Source organism: Schistocerca gregaria, chromosome 4 (assembly GCF_023897955.1).
Source record: "Schistocerca gregaria isolate iqSchGreg1 chromosome 4, iqSchGreg1.2, whole genome shotgun sequence".
In the NCBI taxonomy this organism is placed as follows: Eukaryota; Metazoa; Arthropoda; class Insecta; order Orthoptera; family Acrididae; genus Schistocerca; species Schistocerca gregaria.
Genome location: NC_064923.1, coordinates 576,688,590 through 576,709,140, shown reverse-complemented (window position 1 = coordinate 576,709,140; position 20,551 = coordinate 576,688,590). Strand labels below are relative to the sequence as shown.

The 20,551-nt window shown below is 44.8% G+C and overlaps 1 protein-coding gene across 1 annotated transcript in view; it reads left to right on the top strand.

Annotated features, from left to right (window-relative positions):
• LOC126365968 (probable cytochrome P450 301a1, mitochondrial) overlaps positions 1-20,551 on the top strand; it is a 223,719-nt gene that overhangs the window by 114,848 nt on the left and 88,320 nt on the right. The window contains exons 5-6 of the mRNA XM_050008765.1: positions 6,252-6,368; positions 14,039-14,115. Coding sequence (XP_049864722.1) covers positions 6,252-6,368; positions 14,039-14,115 — 194 coding nt within the window. The remainder of the gene's footprint in view (positions 1-6,251; positions 6,369-14,038; positions 14,116-20,551) is intronic.

The following is a 20,551-nucleotide window of genomic DNA, read 5'->3' as shown; positions in this document are numbered from 1 at the left end:
CGGTACATCCAAACCGTCATCGAACCCATCGTTCTACCATTCCTAGACCGGCAAGGGAACTTGCTGTTCCAACAGGACAATGCACGTCCGCATGTATCCCGTGCCACCCAACGTGCTCTAGAAGGTGTAAGTCAACTACCCTGGCCAGCAAGATCTCCGGATCTGTCCCCCATTGAGCATGTTTGGGACTTGATCAAGCGTCGTCTCACGCGGTCTGCACGTCCAGCACGAACGCTGGTCCAACTGAGGCGCCAGGTGGAAATGGCATGGCAAGCCGTTCCACAGGACTACATCCAGCATCTCTACGATCGTCTCCATGGGAGAATAGCACCCTGCATTGCTGCGAAAGGTGGATATACACTATACTAGTGCCGACATTGTGCATGCTCTGTTGCCTGTGTCTATGTGCCTGTGGTTCTGTCAGTGTGATCATGTGATGTATATGACCCCAGGAATGTGTCAATAAAGTTTCCCCTTCCTGGGACAATGCATTCACGGTGTTCTTATTTCAATTTCCAGGAGTGTATTTCACACTTACCAGTTCCGACAGAATCTTGCTGTCGCCGTCGGCATGCCACTTTCACACTAAAAGACACCACGTCGGCTTGTCAGACACATGAAAAAGATCATATAAAATATCCCTTGCACCAACCGAGTGTCCAGGTGTGAAGGTAAACACAAAGAGAGTGCAGTCAGGACCCAAACACGTCACAAGAAATACTGGATTTCACCTCTTCTACTAGCCACACAGTTGGTGCAAGGGATATACAACGAAGCGCCAAGGAACCTCATACAGGCATGCGTATTCTAATACAGACATAAAACATGCAGAATACGGCACTGCGGTCGGCAACGTATATATGAGACAACAGGTGTCTGGCGCAGTTGACAGATCGGTTACTGCTGCTACAGTGGCAGGGTATCAACATTTAAGTAGGTCTGAACGTCGTGTTATAGTCGGCGCACGATCGACGGGACACAGCATATCCGATACAGCGATAAAGTGGGGATTTTCCCGTTCGACCATTCACGAGTGTACCGTGAATAGCATGAATCCGGTAAAATACCAAATATCCGACATCGCTGCGGCTAGACGGGACCAACGACAACTGAAGAGAATCGTTCAGCGTGACAGAAGTGCAACCCTTCCGCAAATTGCTGCAGATTTCAATGTTTGGTCATCAAGAACTGTCAGCGTGCGAACCATTCAAAGAGACATCGATATGAGCTTTCGGTGCCGAAGGTCCACTCCTGTTCCCTTGCTCACTGCACGACACAAAACTTTAAGACTCACCTGGGTCCACCATCACCGACATTGGACTGTTGACAACTGAAAATATGTTGTCTGGTCGGACGAGGCTCGTTACAAATTTTATCGAGCGGATGGACGTGTACGGGTATGGAGACAACATCATGAATCCATGGACTCTGCATATCAGCAGGGGACAGTTCACGCTGTTGGAGATTCTGTGATGGAGTGGGGTGTGCGCAATTGGAGTCATATGGAACCCCTGAGACGTCTAGATACGACTCTGACAGGTGACACGTATGTAAGCATCCTGTCTGATCACCTGCATCCACTCATTTCCACTGTGCATTCCGATGGACTTGTGCAATTCCATCAGGACAATGCACACTCGAAACGTCCAGAATTGCTACAGGTGGCTCCAGGGACACTCTTCTGAGTTCAAACCCTTCCGCTGGCCACCAGATTCCCCAGACATGAACACTAGTGAGCATATCTGGGATGCCCTGCAACGTGCTGTTCGGAAGAGATCTTCACATCCTCGTACTCTCACGGATTTATTGACGGCATTACAGGAGTTCAAATGGCTCTGAGCACAATGGGACTTAACTTCTGAGGTCATCAGTCCCCCAGAACTTAGAACTACTTAAACCTCCTTAGGTTGACATCACACACATCCATGCCCGAGGCAGGATTCGAACCTGTGACCGTAGCGGTCGCGGGGTTCCAGACTGTAGCTCCAACTCCACTTCCGATAGTAGTTGAGTTCATGCCACTTCGTGTTGCGGCACTCCTGCATGCTCGCGGTGGGCCCTACACTATATTAGGCAGGTGTACCAGTTTCTTTGTCTCTTCAGTGTAAGTTCTTTTTTTGTGGGTTTGACAAGCCAAAATGTTCTCACTGTAGTGGTGGCACGTGCACTGATCAGGCAGAACATTATGACCAACGACTTAATATCAATACAAACCCATCATAGGCAATAGCAGCGTCAGATGGTAATGAATGACTGCTAGTCAGACACACGCACGGTGACTGCAGCATCAGTGAGCGTGCTTTCCGTGCGTAAAATGGAGAAGAAGCGATCTATCTGAGTCTGAACGAGGACAGACTATGATGGTCCGAAGGCTCGGCACGAGCATTTCGAAAACTTCACAAGTTGTCGCACGTTCGAGGAATGCTGTAGTGAGGCGAAACCAGGGTGAAACCAATAACAGATTTCGGACTGCCTAGGCTGGGAAAACTGGTGGAGCAGGACAGGAGACGAACTGTGGCCGAACTAACATCAGCCTTTAAAGCTGGGCAGAGTACAGGTGTGTCTGAACACAAAGTGCCCCGAACACTCCCAACGTGTGGTCTCTGCACACTACGACCCATGTATGTGCCAATGTTAACACCACGACATCGACAGCTACGGCTGAAATGGACACCTGACCATCAGCACTGGATGTTGACGCAGTGGCATGGTCCGACGAATCTCAATACCGTACTTTCATCTTCAAGCCCATGGGAGGGAGCGAATCCGTTGCCTCCCAGGGTAACAACTCTTGACACCTGTGCTGCCGGTTAGAGGCAAGTTGGCATAGGCTCCAATATGCTCTGGCAACATTAACGTGGGGATGTATGGGTCCAGTGGAGCTTGTGCAAGACACCATGGCGGTAAAGGAGCATCGTAAACTGGTTGCAGACCCGCACACCCCTTCGTGACATTCATGTTTCCCGAAACCAGCGGCATTTTTCAAGAAAATATGCCACATCACAAGGCCACGATAGAGCGGTTCGAAGAACACATAGGCGAGTAATGTTACTTAAAAACCGACTTGATTGCAAATATTTTTATTCATATGACCGGTTTCGGTTCATTCAGAACCATCTTCAGATCTGATATTTCAGTTACAGGAGTAACCCGTCCAAATCCAGCAGTTTTCACAACCAGCTTCAGATCTGATATTTCAGTTACAGGAGTAACCCGTCCAAATCCAGCAGTTTTCACATCATGTGACGTAGCATGTGAAAACTGCTGGATTTGGACGGGTTACTCCTGTAACTGAAATATCAGATCTGAAGATGGTTCTGAATGAACCGAAACCGGTCATATGAATAAAAATATTTGCAATCAAGACGGTTTTAAGTAACATTATAATTTCACTGATTGCTGTTGTCCCATAAGACATTATGTCTGTTTTTGCAAAACATAGGCGAGTGCTGGCTCCCCGACTCGCAAGATCTGAACCCGACTGAACACATCTCGGATGTGACTGAACGTAGCGTCAAAGCTCATCGACCCTTCCTAGGAATTCACTGGATTACGTGACTTGTGCACACAAATGAGGTACCAGCTCTCTTGAGCGACCTATCAAGATCTCATTGTTTCTGTGCCACGACGTATCGCCGCTATTATCTATGCCAAAAGTGGATTTGTTGGTTGGGTGGTTCTGGTTGTAAAGGGGCCAAACTATGGAGTAATCAGTCCCTGCCAAAGGTGAACATACCGGTTATTAGGTACGTGGCCATAAAATTCTGGCTGATCGATGATGCATTTTAGGAATTTTCGAAGATCCGATGATGACAGCAAAATACAGTCGAAACCGGTGGTTATGAAATTTAAAAAAATAATAATAATAATATCGCGGCATCACCTACAAATACTCGGAGTTAACCATCGCTTCCCTCACTCCTGACACTGTTATGTCTTCATAATCTTTATTTTACTATTTGCTGTTTTCGTGTCACATTGCGGGGGTTACATGAGGGCTTGATATTTCTCCCTTGAGTGCCGTCTCACACGGTAATCCAAATGTATGAAATTAAGAAGTTATCTAGCTGGACGAAGAAGAGGCTACTCAGTGCATAAATGCGAAGTTACATGGATGAGAAAATCTTTTATTGGAAACAGGTTTCCCCATTGAAGAAGTTACCTTTACTGAGGGAGAAAAGTTGAATAGCAGGACATTAAGCAAAAAAGATAAGAGATACGTACTGACGTTTAAATATTGTTTTATGTGTTTGTATTCACATATTTTCTCGGCAGTATGAAATTTCGAAATGTTTGAGTATACTTTTCCTGTTCTTTCAGTTCTCAAGAGTACAGAGCATTTGCAATACGAATGTCCGCCGTGATTTTAACTTTTGGCCATTAACAGACAATACATTATTATTGCTAGGTCCTTCATTCTGTTACCACTTTTAGACATTATTTAGAGTGGCAGTACCTCATAAAATCATTTTCGCCGTTCAGGTAGCCAACTAACAGCAGACAATATTCACAATACACTCACGTTTAGAGCCGACGTGCAGAAAAAAACGACCACTTGGAAGAGGCTAATCTCAGTGTAGGAATAAAATCCCAGGGGGTATGTGGTAGAACCCCTTGCCACGAGTAGCCGACGGAGCGGTCGCGTCCTCAGTTCGAGGGTCACTGCACATATCCTTTGGCAACGCCTCGAAAGATCAACACCGGAAGGAACGCCCTCTCCAGCAGCCACAATATCGTTACCTACCACGGCGCGAGTATCGCAGTGTGTGCGGTTGTTGAACGAGCGTTACGAGAATTGACCATGGAACGATTACAATGCTCGTAGATGTCGAACATCTTTGGATAAACCAATGTGCACGTATTAACATACTGTTGGCAGCTATTGGTAAAAAATGTAATAAATGTATGTCACTGTGAATCAGTTATGGATACCTACTGAGACATGAAAGTAGATGTTGTAAATGGATTTTAAAAGGCAGAGCCGGCCGCTGTGGCCGTGCGGTTCTAGGCGCTTCAGTCCGGAACCGAGCTGCTGCTACGGTCACAGATTCGAATCCTGCCTCGGGCATGGATGTGTGTGATGTCCTTAGGTTAGTTAGGTTTAAGTAGTTCTAAGTCTAGGGGACTGATGACCTCAGATGTTAAGTCCCGTAGTGCTCAGAACCATTTGAACCATTTTTTTAAAGGCAGAAGCCCTGTCATACTACTTCGAGATGCAGCAGAAGGATCCATCGCTCGTGACGATGCCTCTCAATCAAGAATGACAGTGAGCTCTTGTCACTAGAAAGTGTTCAATCCAGTACCATATTTGTTCGGATATTTGGTATTCGTGTACTTTGTGTTGGAAGTGATGCATCGAAAGCTTTCTGGGAGTCAAGAAACACTGCATCACCCTGATATCAGGTCTCTACTTGCTTTTTGGACCATGCGATGATCTAGTTTGCTTGGTTGCTTATGCCGTTGGGGTTTCCAAACGCTGTTGCTGTGCTGTGGTTGCGGGTGCAGGTTCTTAACCTGCGGAATCCAGTGGATGGTTCAAATGGTTCAAATGGCTCTGAGCACTATGGGACTTAACTTCTGAGGTCATCAGTCCCCTAGAACTTAGAACTTCTTAAAGTTAACTAACCAATGGACATCACACACATCCATGCCCGAGGCAGGATTCGAACCTGCGACCGCAGCGTTCGCGGGGTTCCAAACTGTAGCGCCTAGAACCGCTCGGCCACTCCGGCCGGCCCAGTGGACCGAGAAGTGCTCGAACACAACTAACCGCCACCTGTATCTTCACCTCTATGCCATATCTCACAACAGATACACCGAACACTCCACACGTAACATTTGCAACATCAGCAGAAATTAATGAAAGCATCAACAGCAGCATCATGTTCCCAACTCGGATTAAACAAAGCTAAGTAAAAATACAGTGTTCACACAGCAGCTACAATATATTTCTAACCTACTTTACCTTATTATTTGGGCTAAACGAATTGTTCTGCAAAAGGGAAGACCACACCGATGGAGTCAGGCAACTCATACACATCTCACCCATGTTGTCCCTCACTACGCTCATATTATCATTTCATGAGTGTCGACGAAAAAATATTGCGCCTCCGCCGCTCACGGGTGCTGCTTTCGGTCTTAAAGTGTCAGCGAACGGAGTACTATCGCCATCTTACACTTACAGCATTCTCTTTGTAGCTTAGCTATCTTCTCTTCAAAAAGTGAAATTTGTCACGTATTTCCTTCTGCAGTCAGGAAGAAGAGTGGTACGACTTCCGGCGCAAAGTGAACCAGGCAATGATGCAGCCGAGGTCCGCCAAGCTCTACGTGGGGCCCATAGACCAGGTGGCCGAAGACTTCGTCAACAGGTGAGTGAGGGGGCTTCCATAGGCCTCAGCGGCTAGCGTCAGTATGAAGTCTGACTACTTGCCATTGCAGTGATTTTGTTTATCGTAACCGACACAGTACAAGCTCCCTTTTTATTTAAATCTTTGTATTTGATGCAGACACCATCCAACCAGTAAGTAATTTGATTATTACAACAAAAAAGTGTTGGTACTTACGTAGTATACAGGCTGTATGTATCACCTAAAGTTTGCACCGCAAATATTTCGGAAATGGAAAGTGCTATTGACAAGTAGTTTTCACACAATGGATTGGTAGTCGGGGTCTCGTGTTGTTACCCAACGAACATATTGTAATAATGATTGACAATTAAATTTTTATGCAAACATACACCTTTTTAAATGGAACAGTACCTACTGACATTAACAAACTAAAAGAAGCTAAATTAAAATGTCATTGATGTTTGCTGTAGAACTCTAGAGTGAGTCGTTTACGAGAAAAAAGTTCCCACACTGACATTTGCATGTGCGATTCAGCCTGCGTAATTGCCAGGTACGATGTTATTATGTTTGCCTACAGTATGCTTGTTTGTTCCTTGAGTGCACTGCGACTTGCTAGTCACTTAATGTGTAACAGTCGAAGCAGTAGGTCGTGAGTGCAATGCAGAAAAAGCCAACATGCTCATGGTGTATGAGAGTGTTAAAAGAATGCAGTTCGTTCTTGTACACGTCAACCATTTTGACAGTTAGTTATCAACCTCTTCATAGATTTATGTGGAAGTTATAGGGTTACACCTAGACAACGTAACGGAAGAAAACAAGTAACGACAGAAGAAGGATAAATTAATGTCTTGCTGCTGTTACAGTTGATCCGAACGTTAGCTCCCGCACAATCTCACGACGAAGTGGCATGTGTGAGGCAAGTATCCTATACATTCTCCATCGGTTCATCCCTTTCACATCTCACTCCTTGAAAAGCTGCGTGGAATCGATTATGAGAATCGTGTTAACTTCTGTACGTGGGTATTAAGACAGGGTACTCAAGATGTATCATTTACCTTGTTTACTGATGGGGACATTTTACCAATCATGGCCAGGTAAACATAAAGGATTTGTATCAATTGGATTACAATGAGGAATAATCCTATTTATTGCATCAGAAGTACTATTCTTTGTATCATTCTTCTGCGCCTTCTTTAGAGGAAGAGTAGCACCAACAATTGAACTAGGAATATTATGACCTCCAATAGGAATTCATCCTTTCAACCCGACACCAATTCCATTACTCCATCACTAGTGCCGCCCCACCTCTACACAAAGACATTTTAGTACTTGAGTATATATACACTCCTGGAAATGGAAAAAAGAACACATTGACACCGGTGTGTCAGACCCACCATACTTGCTCCGGACACTCCGAGAGGGCTGTACAAGCAATGATCACACGCACGGCACAGCGGACACACCAGGAACCGCGGTGTTGGCCGTCGAATGGCGCTAGCTGCGCAGCATTTGTGCACCGCCGCCGTCAGTGTCAGCCAGTTTTCCGTGGCATACGGAGCTCCATCGCAGTCTTTAACACTGGTAGCATGCCGCGACAGCGTGGACGTGAACCGTATGTGCAGTTGACGGACTTTGAGCGAGGGCGTATAGTGGGCATGCGGGAGGCCGGGTGGACGTACCGCCGAATTGCTCAACCCGTGGGGCGTGAGGTCTCCACAGTACATCGGTGTTGTCGCCAGTGGTCGGCGGGAAGTGCACGTGCCCGTCGACCTGGGACCGGACCGCAGCGACGCACGGATGCACGCCAAGACCGTAGGATCCTACGCAGTGCCGTAGGGGATCGCACCGCCACTTCCCAGCAAATTAGGGACACTGATGCTCCTGGGGTATCGGCGAGGACCATTCGCAACCGTCTCCATGAAGCTGGGCTACGGTCCCGCACACCGTTAGGCCGTCTTCCGCTCACGCCACAACATCGTGCAGCCCGCCTCCAGTGGTGTCGCGACAGGCGTGAATGGAGGGACGAATGGAGACGTGTCGTCTTCAGCGATGAGAGTCGCTTCTGCCTTGGTGCCAATGATGGTCGTATGCGTGTTTGGCGCCGTGCAGGTGAGCGCCACAATCAGGACTGCATCCGACCGAGGCACACAGGGCCAACACCCGGCATCATGGTGTGGGGAGCGATCTCCTACACTGGCCGTACACCTCTGGTGGTCGTCGAGGGGACACTGAATAGTGCACGGTACATCCAAACCGTCATCGAACCCATCGTTCTACCATTCCTAGACCGGCAAGGGAACTTGCTGTTCCAACAGGACAATGCACGTCCGCATGTACCCCGTGCCACCCAACGTGCTCTAGAAGATGTAAGTCAACTACCCTGGCTACCCTGGCCAGCAAGATCTCCGGATCTGTCCCCCATTGAGCATGTTTGGGACTGGATGAAGCTTCGTCTCACGCGGTCTGCACGTCCAGCACGAACGCTGGTCCAACTGAGGCGCCAGGTGGAAATGGCATGGCAAGCCGTTCCACAGGACTACATCCAGCATCTCTACGATCGTCTCCATGGGAGAATAGCAGCCTGCATTGCTGCGAAAGGTGGATATACACTGTACTAGTGCCGACATTGTGCATGCTCTGTTGCCTGTGTCTATGTGCCTGTGGTTCTGTCAGTGTGATCATGTGATGTATCTGACCCCAGGAATGTGTCAATAAAGTTTCCCCTTCCTGGAACAATGAATTCACGGTGTTCTTATTTCAATTTCCAGGAGTGTATATTAAATTCGAAATTTCACATTCAGCTTTCTGAGAATACATTACTATATAAATTTGGTCTCTGTAATGGGACGGAAATTCATAAATTACAAACTATATTTAAAAGAGGGTAATTTTAATTTTCTTGCTTGAGGACCTTCCCAGGCAGAGACGCACATTCACAACTTGCCTGCACCTGCTGCCAACAAAGAGTCAGATACGATTCGGGACTTCAAAGATGGAGTCGACAAACCACAAGACGTTGAGTAAGGGAAAACAGAGGGAAAGACTCCTCCCCCCCCCCCCCAAAAAAAAAAGAAAACGATTATACAGTTTCAACCTTAGGCTATTTTCAAGTATCTAAAACGGAATCATTATATATTCGCTACACTATTGATACTTGTGAGTTTGACGTAGGAACAAGTCATATATGTAGATATAGTAGGCGCATTATAACTTATTTTATGGATGGGTTTTTAGTAGTAAATTATAAGTATGTCGTTTCTCCCGTGACTCCACGTTATCCTCATAAAATAAATCCAAGTTTTTTTACGCTATTTTAGGAGTACGTTATTTCTGAATAGTTGTTGCAAAACTCTTATATAAGATCTTACTAGTGTTAAGTACGTTAAAAATGGGCCTTATACAGTGTATAAAGTAATTGTACCTAGCAGTGATGTAAACAAATTATTATTATAAAAGACTTTATTGTTATTATTCTAACTGTACATATTGTTATATCAAAAGACTTATATATTCTATTGTTATTCTTTTTGAAATGTTTCGCATCTCTACAATATTAAAAAGGGGGATGAAGACAATTTGTATTTCACTGGTGTGAGACAGAGAATAGAGACTGTAACAAACTGTGCCAGCCCTCCCCCCCCCCCCCCCCCCCCCCGCCCCTCTCCAAAACGGAATCTCGATCAGTGTCTGTACGAAAGAAGCGTTGTGCATCACGGAGAAGTTTACTGTTAAAATTTCGAGAGAGTAAATTACAAGATCGGGAGGGCAACATACTACTTCTTCGCATATTCTTCTCCCTGACTGACCGGGACGAGGAAAGCGGAGAACTTAGCACTGATTCAACTGATTACATACTCTGACGCTTACAACGTATAATTAGCAATGACTCAGGATAGATGTTTTATAAGAGTAGGACACGAAGAACACTCCGCTATGTGCCGTAAAATTTAGTGTATAGGGTAGACGGACGTGTTGTTGTATATGCTAATGCAAAATAAATTATGTGCTAGTGCTAATATTTCAGGTGTTCATATCTTTATTCTTTTGTACAGTCGTACCTTGATTCGTGTTCCCGTAGTCTTTCGCGGCGTCATGTGAGAATAATATGTTCTCGGTTTACAAGCCGCGTCAGTTCAAATAAAATACTCAATCTTTCGATGGCTATCTCCGCCTCCGTCATCAGGAGTAAAAGCCGCTGATTTCTGGGGCTGGTACAGTTTTCCGAGTATATAGGCAAGATTCGAGCCTCTGGCATCAATCAGAGAGATCCGAAACGACGCTTGCGCAGAAGGTGAGTTGGGCAGCTCACAGCAGGTTCGGCCCGCCGCGGGACCGAGGCCCAGGAGAACGAGCTTCGCAACGAACGTATGACATCACAGTAATCGGCTTGTCCGACGCCTTTCGCGAATGCTCAGCTCCTTGCATGACCCACGGGAAATCTGTATGTAATTGAAAACCTACCCAGTAAAGGTCTTAACTTTGTCTTGTACTATCTAGAGCACGCATTTAAACACGCACTCAAGAATTATTAAACTCTTCTGAAATAGATACTCTCTCCCCACCGGAGACAGCTGTTCTGCATCGTCAAGTGCTGCGATGTACGCGCCAAGGCGTGACTTTCTCGTGAGCCTTGGCACGCGATCGGGTGACGTCAATCGGTACGAGGGGCCGGCGCCACGTTTGAAACCGACCCCCTACAAGCTGTAACATCCGTCATTCCTTTCTTTCGATATCCAGTGCTCATTTCCATACCGTAGTAAGTGCGTACCTTTAGGCTGTTGCTGCTTATTCTGATCTCAATTGCCTCCTTTATACCGGAATCCCAATATTTTTATCTATGAGCCCAAAGCCTCCTGCTTTCAGATTATATTTTGCGCTCTTTTTCCAGGAAATGTTGACCTATGGCCGATTTGTGAACACCCTTTGCTTCGTATGTTTCTTGTCCTCTGTACAATGCTCAGTAGCTGTGTGAATACCTTGACTTATACAACGTGCGACAAAAATGAGACTGATTTTCTTTGCATGATGTGCAACCCTGCAGGCTTGCGTAGGCACAATATCTTTGACCTTGGTCTATAAGTTGCTTCTAGTCCAAGCGGCACATCGATGCAACTGCTCAGTAGTGAATTGTGCTATAATAAGTTAACGCGTGTTTCTGTCTCTCGTCACGGAAATGGAACGACATAATATTGAACAACAGTATGCCATTTCTTTTTGCGTTAAATTGGGTGAAAACGCGACGACAACTTATGGTAAACTTCAGAAGGCTTTTGGAGAGGCGGTTATGTCAAGAGCACAAGTTTTTCGTTGGCATAAAATGTTTACTGAAGGCAGAACGAATGTTGAAGATGAAGACTGCAGTGGACGACCATCAACCTCACGGACGGATGTCAACTTAGCCGGGGTGCGTGAACTCATACGATATGACCGAAGATTATCTGTGAAAATGATTGGAGAAGAAATGAACATCAGTCGAGAAACGGTTCGTCTAACAATATCTGAAGATTTTGGTATGAGAAGGATCTGTGCAATAACAGTCCTCAAAAATCTCACATCACAACAGCGAGAAACACGAAAAAATGTGGCAGCCGATCTATTAGAGCAAACGGAAATCAATCCAGAATTGTAGAGCCGTGTTGTCACTGCTGATGAAAGTTGGTTTTCTCAGTACGAGCCAGAGACAAAACGCTAAAGTTCGCAATGGTGCTCGAAGAGATCACCCAGACCAAAAAAAGCTCGCATGTCAAAGTCAAAAGTGAAATGCATGCTTGTGTGCTTCTTTGATTCCAAGGGAATTGTTCATAGAGAGTGGGGGCCTCCTGGACAAACAGCTAACCAATATTACTACAAAGAAATTTTATAAAGACTTAGTAAAAGAGATCATAGTGTCCGTGGCCACATTGCTGATTATTGGATTCTGCATATCACGATAATGCGCCATCCCATACTGCTCTGTCACTATAGCAATTTTTAACCTCAAAACAAACTTGGGTACTACCACAGCCACCTTATTCACCAGATATCACTCCACGTGACTTTCTTTCTATTTCCAAGAGTCAAAACGGCGGTCAAGGGACACCATTTTCCAACAACACAAGATGTCCAAAAAACTGTGACGAGGGTCTTGGAGAATATTACAGAAGACGAGTTCCAGAAATGTTACCATCAATGGCACAAGCGTTGGAAAAAGTGTGTGCAAGTCAGTCTCATTACTTTATTGTCGCACCTCGTGTAGTTGCTGCCGCATTCGCAAGGGTCACTATGCACACAGGGCCCCTGAAGAACTCTGTTAAAGAGCGCTGCATAATTCGTGAACCCGCCACCGCATATAGTAAAGACTATTTCTGAGAACGACCTCTTACATTCTGAATTGCAGCATTGGAAACACGGGTTCAGAGAGAATGCTTAAAGCGAGCGGGAAATTAAAAGCACTTTAACGTATCATCGGTGGAGTACAGCTTCTGAATCGACTGAAGAGGCAAAGCTGGCTACTTTTGTACAAACTGTGAGGCAAACAGCAGCAAATTAGGATATGAGCTGCAGAGACACGGACTGACACATTGTTGTGGCCCGTCCTCGTGTTACGAGATATGCCGCGCCCTGTTGAAGACGAGACAGTTCTTCGTATGCCCTGCGTGTATAATGTCGCATGCGAATGCTGCAACATTTATATACGTCAAACTATTCGCACAGCTCCAATGCGTTGCGCATGACCCCAAGCGACTGTTAAAAAAAGAAGCTGGACAAGGTCGCCATAGGTGGGCGTTGTCTGGAAAACGGGCACAAAATGCAATTTGAAAACAGGAGAGTCTTCATAGATCAACATACTGGGATTCAGGTAGAAAGGCGGCAACTGAGATCAGAATAAATAGCAACAATTTTCACAGGGACCAGGAGCGCACACTTAGAAAAGCATGGGGTGGGTGTTGGATACCGACAGAGAGCAAAGACAGATGCCTGACGCTTGTAGGGAGGCGGGGGCGGCTGTTTCAAATTCACCACTTTACTCGGTTCCGCGGTGGACCAGACCTGCTAAGAGCTGCGCAACTCGCCTCACAGGCACACGTACTTCTCTGATTCTAGCCAGAGGCTGCACTCGTGCCTACATAAGCAGGAAACCTTACCGGCACCGGTGATAGCCATCGAAGGCTCGAGTATTTTATTCGAAATGGCAGGGCCTGAAAACTAAGGACATTTTTTTCAATAACTTGGTTGACGCTAGTCATTTGTTGCTAGATGACCGCTTGATAAGCAGACCACCGCTTAGCAGTAAACAGGTATTAGTGAAGCAAGTCGCAGATCGTTTGCAGTTCATCTTTAAAAATTATTACAAGAGCCCTCTCAAGGCAATATTTACCATCTCCACCGTCAGGAACTGAAATTTTCCGTGACTTCAGTCCTGTAGAATTAATGGAGGTCATCACTATATACGAGCCACAGATCAATCCCAGGAGTTCCTCACGATCAAAGTGACTAATATCTTCGAGTACTTAAGTTTCTACTCAAAACAGACAGGGCTTAGTCACTGAGAAAGCCTTATACGTGGATTCTCTTGCTGAAAACTCCGAAGCCAATTCTTAGCACGTATTACGACGTCTATAAAATTATATAAAATAAGTCTATAAACCTAATTAATTACTGATTGTACATAAACGGTAACAGACTAATAACAATTAATTATTGTTTCACAGAATGGTGCAGCTGAGAGACGAAAACCAGCAGATGCCCGACGATTTCCTAAACGAACTCTGCAAATGGTCCCTTGAGTGTAAGTAATTTCTGAAACACACAAATTCCAGACGTTCCCGTCAAACTGGCAACTTTTCATGAGACAGCTTCAAACCACACCACTCTATACATTTCACATACATTACTCGACCATATTTTTCGGCTGTATGAATGACGGTAAAACGTGTGGTAAATTTTCATTTACGCAACGCAATTTATAAGTTTACTTTGGGAACAGTTGTGAGACGTCGTTACTCAATGTGCGTCCTATCGAGACGGCGCTAACACATCAATTAAAAGAGTTTTGCATTCTCAGTTTTGGTGTGTGCAGCTCAGTTACAACTGTGCGGCTAGATATTTGTTGAGATTACGGCACTGTACTTCTTACAGTAGCAGGGACTACGGATCTTCCATTTCACCACGGCCTAACAGGTCACCTGATCTCACGATATGCGTGCGTTCTTTTTCTTATTGGTTTGGAGGGGGGGGGGGGAGGAGAGAGTGAGGTTCCCCTTCCAAAAACTATGGGTGAAGTGCGAACCCACACAGCACCAGCCGTAGCTGCAGCGATTTCAGTAACTCCCGAGAGGGTCGCAAAAATCTGGGACAAGTTTCACTGACTTCTGTACGTTTGTATAGCGGCAACACAATTTCTTTTATGAATGGTAATACCTTGATCCTAAAGCACCCTCTAATGCTTCCGAGCACTCTGCCACGGTATTTCTTCCCACTTTCCTATCACCTTCCCGTTAGTTCAGGGATATGCTCCGATGCATTAAAATCTTTGAGATCAAAGCGCTCATTGTGCGTTGCGAGGAGGTCCGCGCACCCTGTATATCTGAACTGTTGGTAGCTGACGGTGCACTTGCCAAGTCAGATACGATCAAGATGCCATTCAACAAATAGACTGGTGATATTTCGGTGGACTGTCATCCGTCCATCTTTTGAGTGACTAGCGAGGTTTATGGATACGAAAACAGACTAAGAGTCGATATAGATGAAAAAATGATACTTCATTATTAACTGTGTGACTAAAATTCAGAGGCTTCTAAATCTGTCGAATGGTTAGGACGTTACGGTAATTTCTATTGCAGATCCGTCCCTTTTCGAGATGCAGTGCATTTTTGGCTGTAATAGTATTGTCGTGTTGGAAGATGATATTTCTACAATCTAAGCCTCTTTGTTTTTCGTGAACTTAATCCAGAAGACTTGCGTAATGTTCCACAGACATTGCCTCCATGAATCAAGAGCATTAATGGGAAGCAACATCTATGCAACCAACATTACATAACTGTCGTGCGGTTTCTTCTTCAAGACAATTCTCAGCCTCATTCTGCAGGGGCAATGAAGCTGTTCCTGCATCGTTTCAATTGGAAATGTTTGGTTACCCACAATACAGCCCGTAATTGTCTCCCACTGAGTTTCAACTCTGCTCAAACGAACCGCTGGCTATGAAGACAACATTTTGGCACAGACAACGAGCTTTAGGCCAACGTAGAGAATTGGCGGAAAGCACTGGCGGCTGCTTTCTATGATGAGGGTATTGGAAAGTTGGTACAACGCTACGACGAATTTCTGAGTCAGAACGGCGACTACGTAGAGAAGTAGCTGAAAGTTGTAGCTAACTGTTACAAATGATACATTTCTGATTTTCACTGTGATTTTTATTTCGCCATCAATCGTAACTTACTTCGTGGACAGCCCTCGTACAAGCATGTACTCGCACTTGCGACACCACTTCAAAGTGCTGTAAGTTACGCAACGCCGTGTCATTTTATAATTCGAAACTCAAAAACTAAGAGGAAAGAAAGAAAGAAACAAACACATTCACACATTTGTATCAGGAAGAACGTACTTCTGTCACAGCAATCACACAAACTGAAGTACATGGCACAGCAATTTTAACGAACAATATCAAATACCTATGTCCAAAGACAATCAGTGATTCAAATAAAACCTGTCCATATTTATTGCAACGCCATTCTGTTTAATACGTGGATCGATTCAGAGCCAATAAACAAGTGGACAGATCCTTAGTAGGTGGCTTTGAATAAATACGTACGGCATAGGTTTAAAATATTTTTTGGGTCCATCCCCTTACATATTTCCGTATCATTCGGGGTCTAGCCCAGGAATTATCTTTGAAATCACATAAAATTCTTAAAAGATTACTGAAACGTTAATCTATTTATTCAGTTGTATTTTTCAAATGGTTTTTATAAAAAATAGTTTGTTTGCCTTAATTACATAGTATAATTCACAACAAGAAAATTCTGAATTAATTTTAACTTTTAGCGAATGTTGAACACTAGATAGTGAAAGTCTACTCTTTGCTGCAGACCAAATGCTCCAATAACTGAGAAAACTCACTCAACTTGAGTAGAAATCTCAAGCGAAGGCACAGCAAACTGAAACGTTGTAGGAATATTGCAACATGAAATATCAGTCTTCATGCGTTATCGGTGCTGTTGACATCTCGAAGTATCGGGTGTTCTGCCCGGTACCAGTGTCGGAAGCATCGACGACAAGGATATCCGGAAGTGCACCCGACACTCACTTTAGTAAAACTCCTGATTTATTCATTACAACCATCGTTAGATGGCCTGTCCATTCGGTTCTTCGAAGTTCGATCAGGAACTCACTCACTCATTCACCCCTTCCCTCTCCCTCTCCCTCTCCCTCTCCCTCTCCCTCTCCCTCTCCCTCTCCCTCTCCCTCTCCCTCTCCCTCTCCCTCTCCCTCTCCCTCTCCCTCTCCCTCTCCCTCTCCCTATCCCTCTTCCCTCTCCCTCTGTTGGTGCCTAATCACAATCTTTACGTTGCTTGCGATAGATCAGCGGTTCCAACTACAACAGTACCTAATTAAGTACTCGACAAAATACACTGACTAAAATGGAAAGAGGTTCACCTACAAGCACCAGTCAGATATTTATCAAACTTTGATAAGTGTAGAAGCGGAACCATTCCACGAATTATAATAACATTTTTCGTATATATAAATAAGTCTGAAGAAATATGTTTTTATTTGTTTAGTGGTTTACCGTAGCCTGATGGACGTCTCTTTCACTTCATATCACATATGAGACAAGTGTTGCATTACGTAACAATCACTGGTAACAGCGTACAAGAGAGTGTGTTACTACCACTTAACATCAACTACTGTGGCAGATATGTTAAGTGTAAAACACAATGACGCGTCATTCCAATATGTGTGTAAAACACTTTCGGACGTCTTGCCGCGACAATTCCGGGTAAAACATTAAGCTTTCGACGATTACCTTCGTTGTCTTCGTCAGGAACAACTGACTGCCAAACCTGCTGCTGTGGTGACCTTATATAATCCATAGACTGATTTGATCTGTCGGTAATTACGCAGTGCTGTCTCAGAGAGTGTCAAGGCCTGCGCCCATGGCTTCACCGTTTTTGTAGTAGTGTAAACAATGCGATGAATATCTCTGCCTCTTCTCTGCATCGGCAGCTCGCTTCCATGCACCGCTAAGATTACATTCACTATCACAGTTAAGTTCTTGTTCCACGTTCATATTTCTACAGCCTCTTTAATTACAGAATCCCAGTACGTAGGAGCCTGTAACAAAACATTTGTTTCGTCAAACAGTATTGTGCGTTTGTTCCTGATTCTGTGCTCAGCAACTTCTTATTTCTCCAATTCTCGATTTTTAATACGTCGTTGATGTTCTGCACAGTGGACGGAACCGTTGTGGCATGTTACGACGTTTTATAACGGCCACTTACTTTTGACTTAGCGGTAAAAAAAAAAAGTGTAACTAGGGCCTCCCGCCGGGTAGACCGTTCGCCAGGTGCAAGTCTTTCGATTTGACGCCACTTCCGCGACTTGCGCGTCGATGGGAATCAAATGATGATGATGACAACACAACGCCCAATCCCCGAACTGAGAAAATCTGCAACCCAGCCGGGAATCGAACACGGGCCGATAGGATTGACAGTCTGTCGCGCTAACCAATCACCTACAGGGGGCAGACTGATATAGTGGTAAATTTTATGAAATGATAGACGAAACGACAATGGGTCCTCCGTAGTCTCCAGCAGTGATCCAAATTTTTTTGGAAAATTTTGAGAACTAAACTTGGCTCTCTTTCGTTTATCTTCATTTTAGCGTTATATGACGACGCGTTTATGGGCTTGCCATACGGCGTAGAAGCCCTTGAGCACTTTCTTGAACAAACGGAACGAACTAACAGTACGCATCCAAACATCCAGTTTACTGACGAGGCAGAGAAAGAAAGAAGGCTGCAATTATAAGATGTGCTGCTACAATGGAAGTCGAATGCACGTCTCGGCCACTCAGTGTACCGCAGCCGATACTCAGTGGATTTATAACTTAGCGCCCTGAGTTTTCATCATCCAGTCCATAAAGAGATCATTTTTAAGTACACTAGTACGTTTCTGACAAGGCCACTTGGATTCCGAAATTAATCATCTGAAGTACGTGTTCCGAAAGAACGGCTATGGTTCATGTGATATGAAGTCTGTGTTCTCCTACAAAAGGAAACGTGAAAATGCTGAACATTCACGTGATGAGCTATCGACAGTATTCTTTCCAATCCGCGGCGCTAGTTCCTGCAAAATGCACAGAGGCCTGGGAAGACGAGGTATAAGACCTATTTTCCGATCTCTTAAGGAGATAAAGCAGATGCTACCTCCTGCTTAAGGGCAGTCCCGGCTTAAGGATTCCTGGGATTTGTAACATTTCCTGCTGAATGAGGTACATTAGTCAGTACATCCGCACCGTTTCCGACTACTGAGCAAGAACATCAACCGCATATTAAAAATCGAGAACTTGAGAAATAAGCAGTTGCTGAGCACAGACTCCCAAACAAGCAGAAAATACTGATTGACGGAACATAAATTTTGTCCCATTCTTCTACATAATGAGATTCTGTAATTACAGAGGCTGTAGAAATAAGAATGTGCGACCGGAACTTCAACCGTGACAGCGTATATAATCTTAATGGTGCATGGAAACAAGCTCAAATTGCTGAGAAGGTTGAGAGATATTGGTCGCTATTTTTACGGTACTACAGGACATGTGGCGCCATCAGCGCAGACGTTGACATCATCTACGACACCATGACGTAATTACCAACCAATTAGAAGCCGTCTATGGAATATATAGGGCCATCACTACAGCACTTTTGACAGTCAGTGGTTCCTGAAGAAGACGAAGGAGGTAATCGTCGAAATCTTGAGAAATAAGAAGATGTTATATAGAACAGCGCCCTCGGAAAAGACTTCGTTCTCATACAGTACAATAATTATCGAATTTTGTGGAGATGTTCATCGCTTAATGGTTATTACATGATCACATTTTCATTCTATTAGGAGTTAATGCCCATCATCAATATGGAAACAGCCTCTGAATGTGTTCTTCAGAAATTTCTTGTTATATCTCAAACACTTGCTGCATCAGTTCATGAAGATTATTGGCTTGAGACTGGCAAGTATAAAAATATGTCTTCCAGTTATCTCCGACACGTACTCTATTGGTGATAAATCAAGGGAACGGATAGTTGAGTCAACGATCCACGCATTGTGCAAGGCAATGGTAATGTTAAATGCAGTGTGTGATCTTGCATTATCCTCTTTAGAACGATAATGGTTCAAATGGCTCTGAGCACTATGGGACTTATCATCTCAGTCCCCTAGAGCTTATAACTACTTAAACCTAACCCACACATGTCCATGTCCGAGGCAGGATTCGAGCCTGCGACCGTAGCAGTCGTGACGTTCCGGGCTGAAGCGCCTAGAACCGCTCGGCCACCGCGGCCGGCTGGAACCATAATTAAGAGGTGTTACGACAAGACGATTTATCATTCCTGCCGCATTCTGGCAAACATTCTAACTCTCTTCAACAATTACCAAAGCAGCCGTATGCAGTAGCTCCCGACACCACAATTCCATGAGATGGACAGTTTTCAGTCTCGAGAACAGCCTCTTATTGTGACCTTTCACAACGTCGTCTACGGAAACGCCACGACCCAAACTGTGACTCGTCGTTAAACACCACTCAATGGCACTCAGCGTCATAGTTCACTGTAATCCTATACCATGCAAGTCCCTATTGTCTACGGTACGATGTTAGTGGGAAGCGGCATATGGCATAGAGAGATCTCAGCGAAGCTTTCAGTCATTTGTTCCCTTTGATTCGTGTTGACACACTGTAATCTCTGGGAGGATTTTATTTGTTTTGTTACGTCTATTCATTAGAGCGAGACGTCAAATATAACATATTCTGGGGTGTAATCCCTCTGAAAGGAGCCAGCTCTACACTTCTTGCAACTCTGTTGTTCGGAGTCCACCTCGTCATTACTCGTTCTGCAGTCATTACGATACAGCCAACTTTATGTGCGATCAGTCGGTATGATGTTCCCGTCTTCCTCATGCCAATGACTCCAATTTTCTCAAAGTCTCAAATATGCCGATAAGCTGCACTTGCAC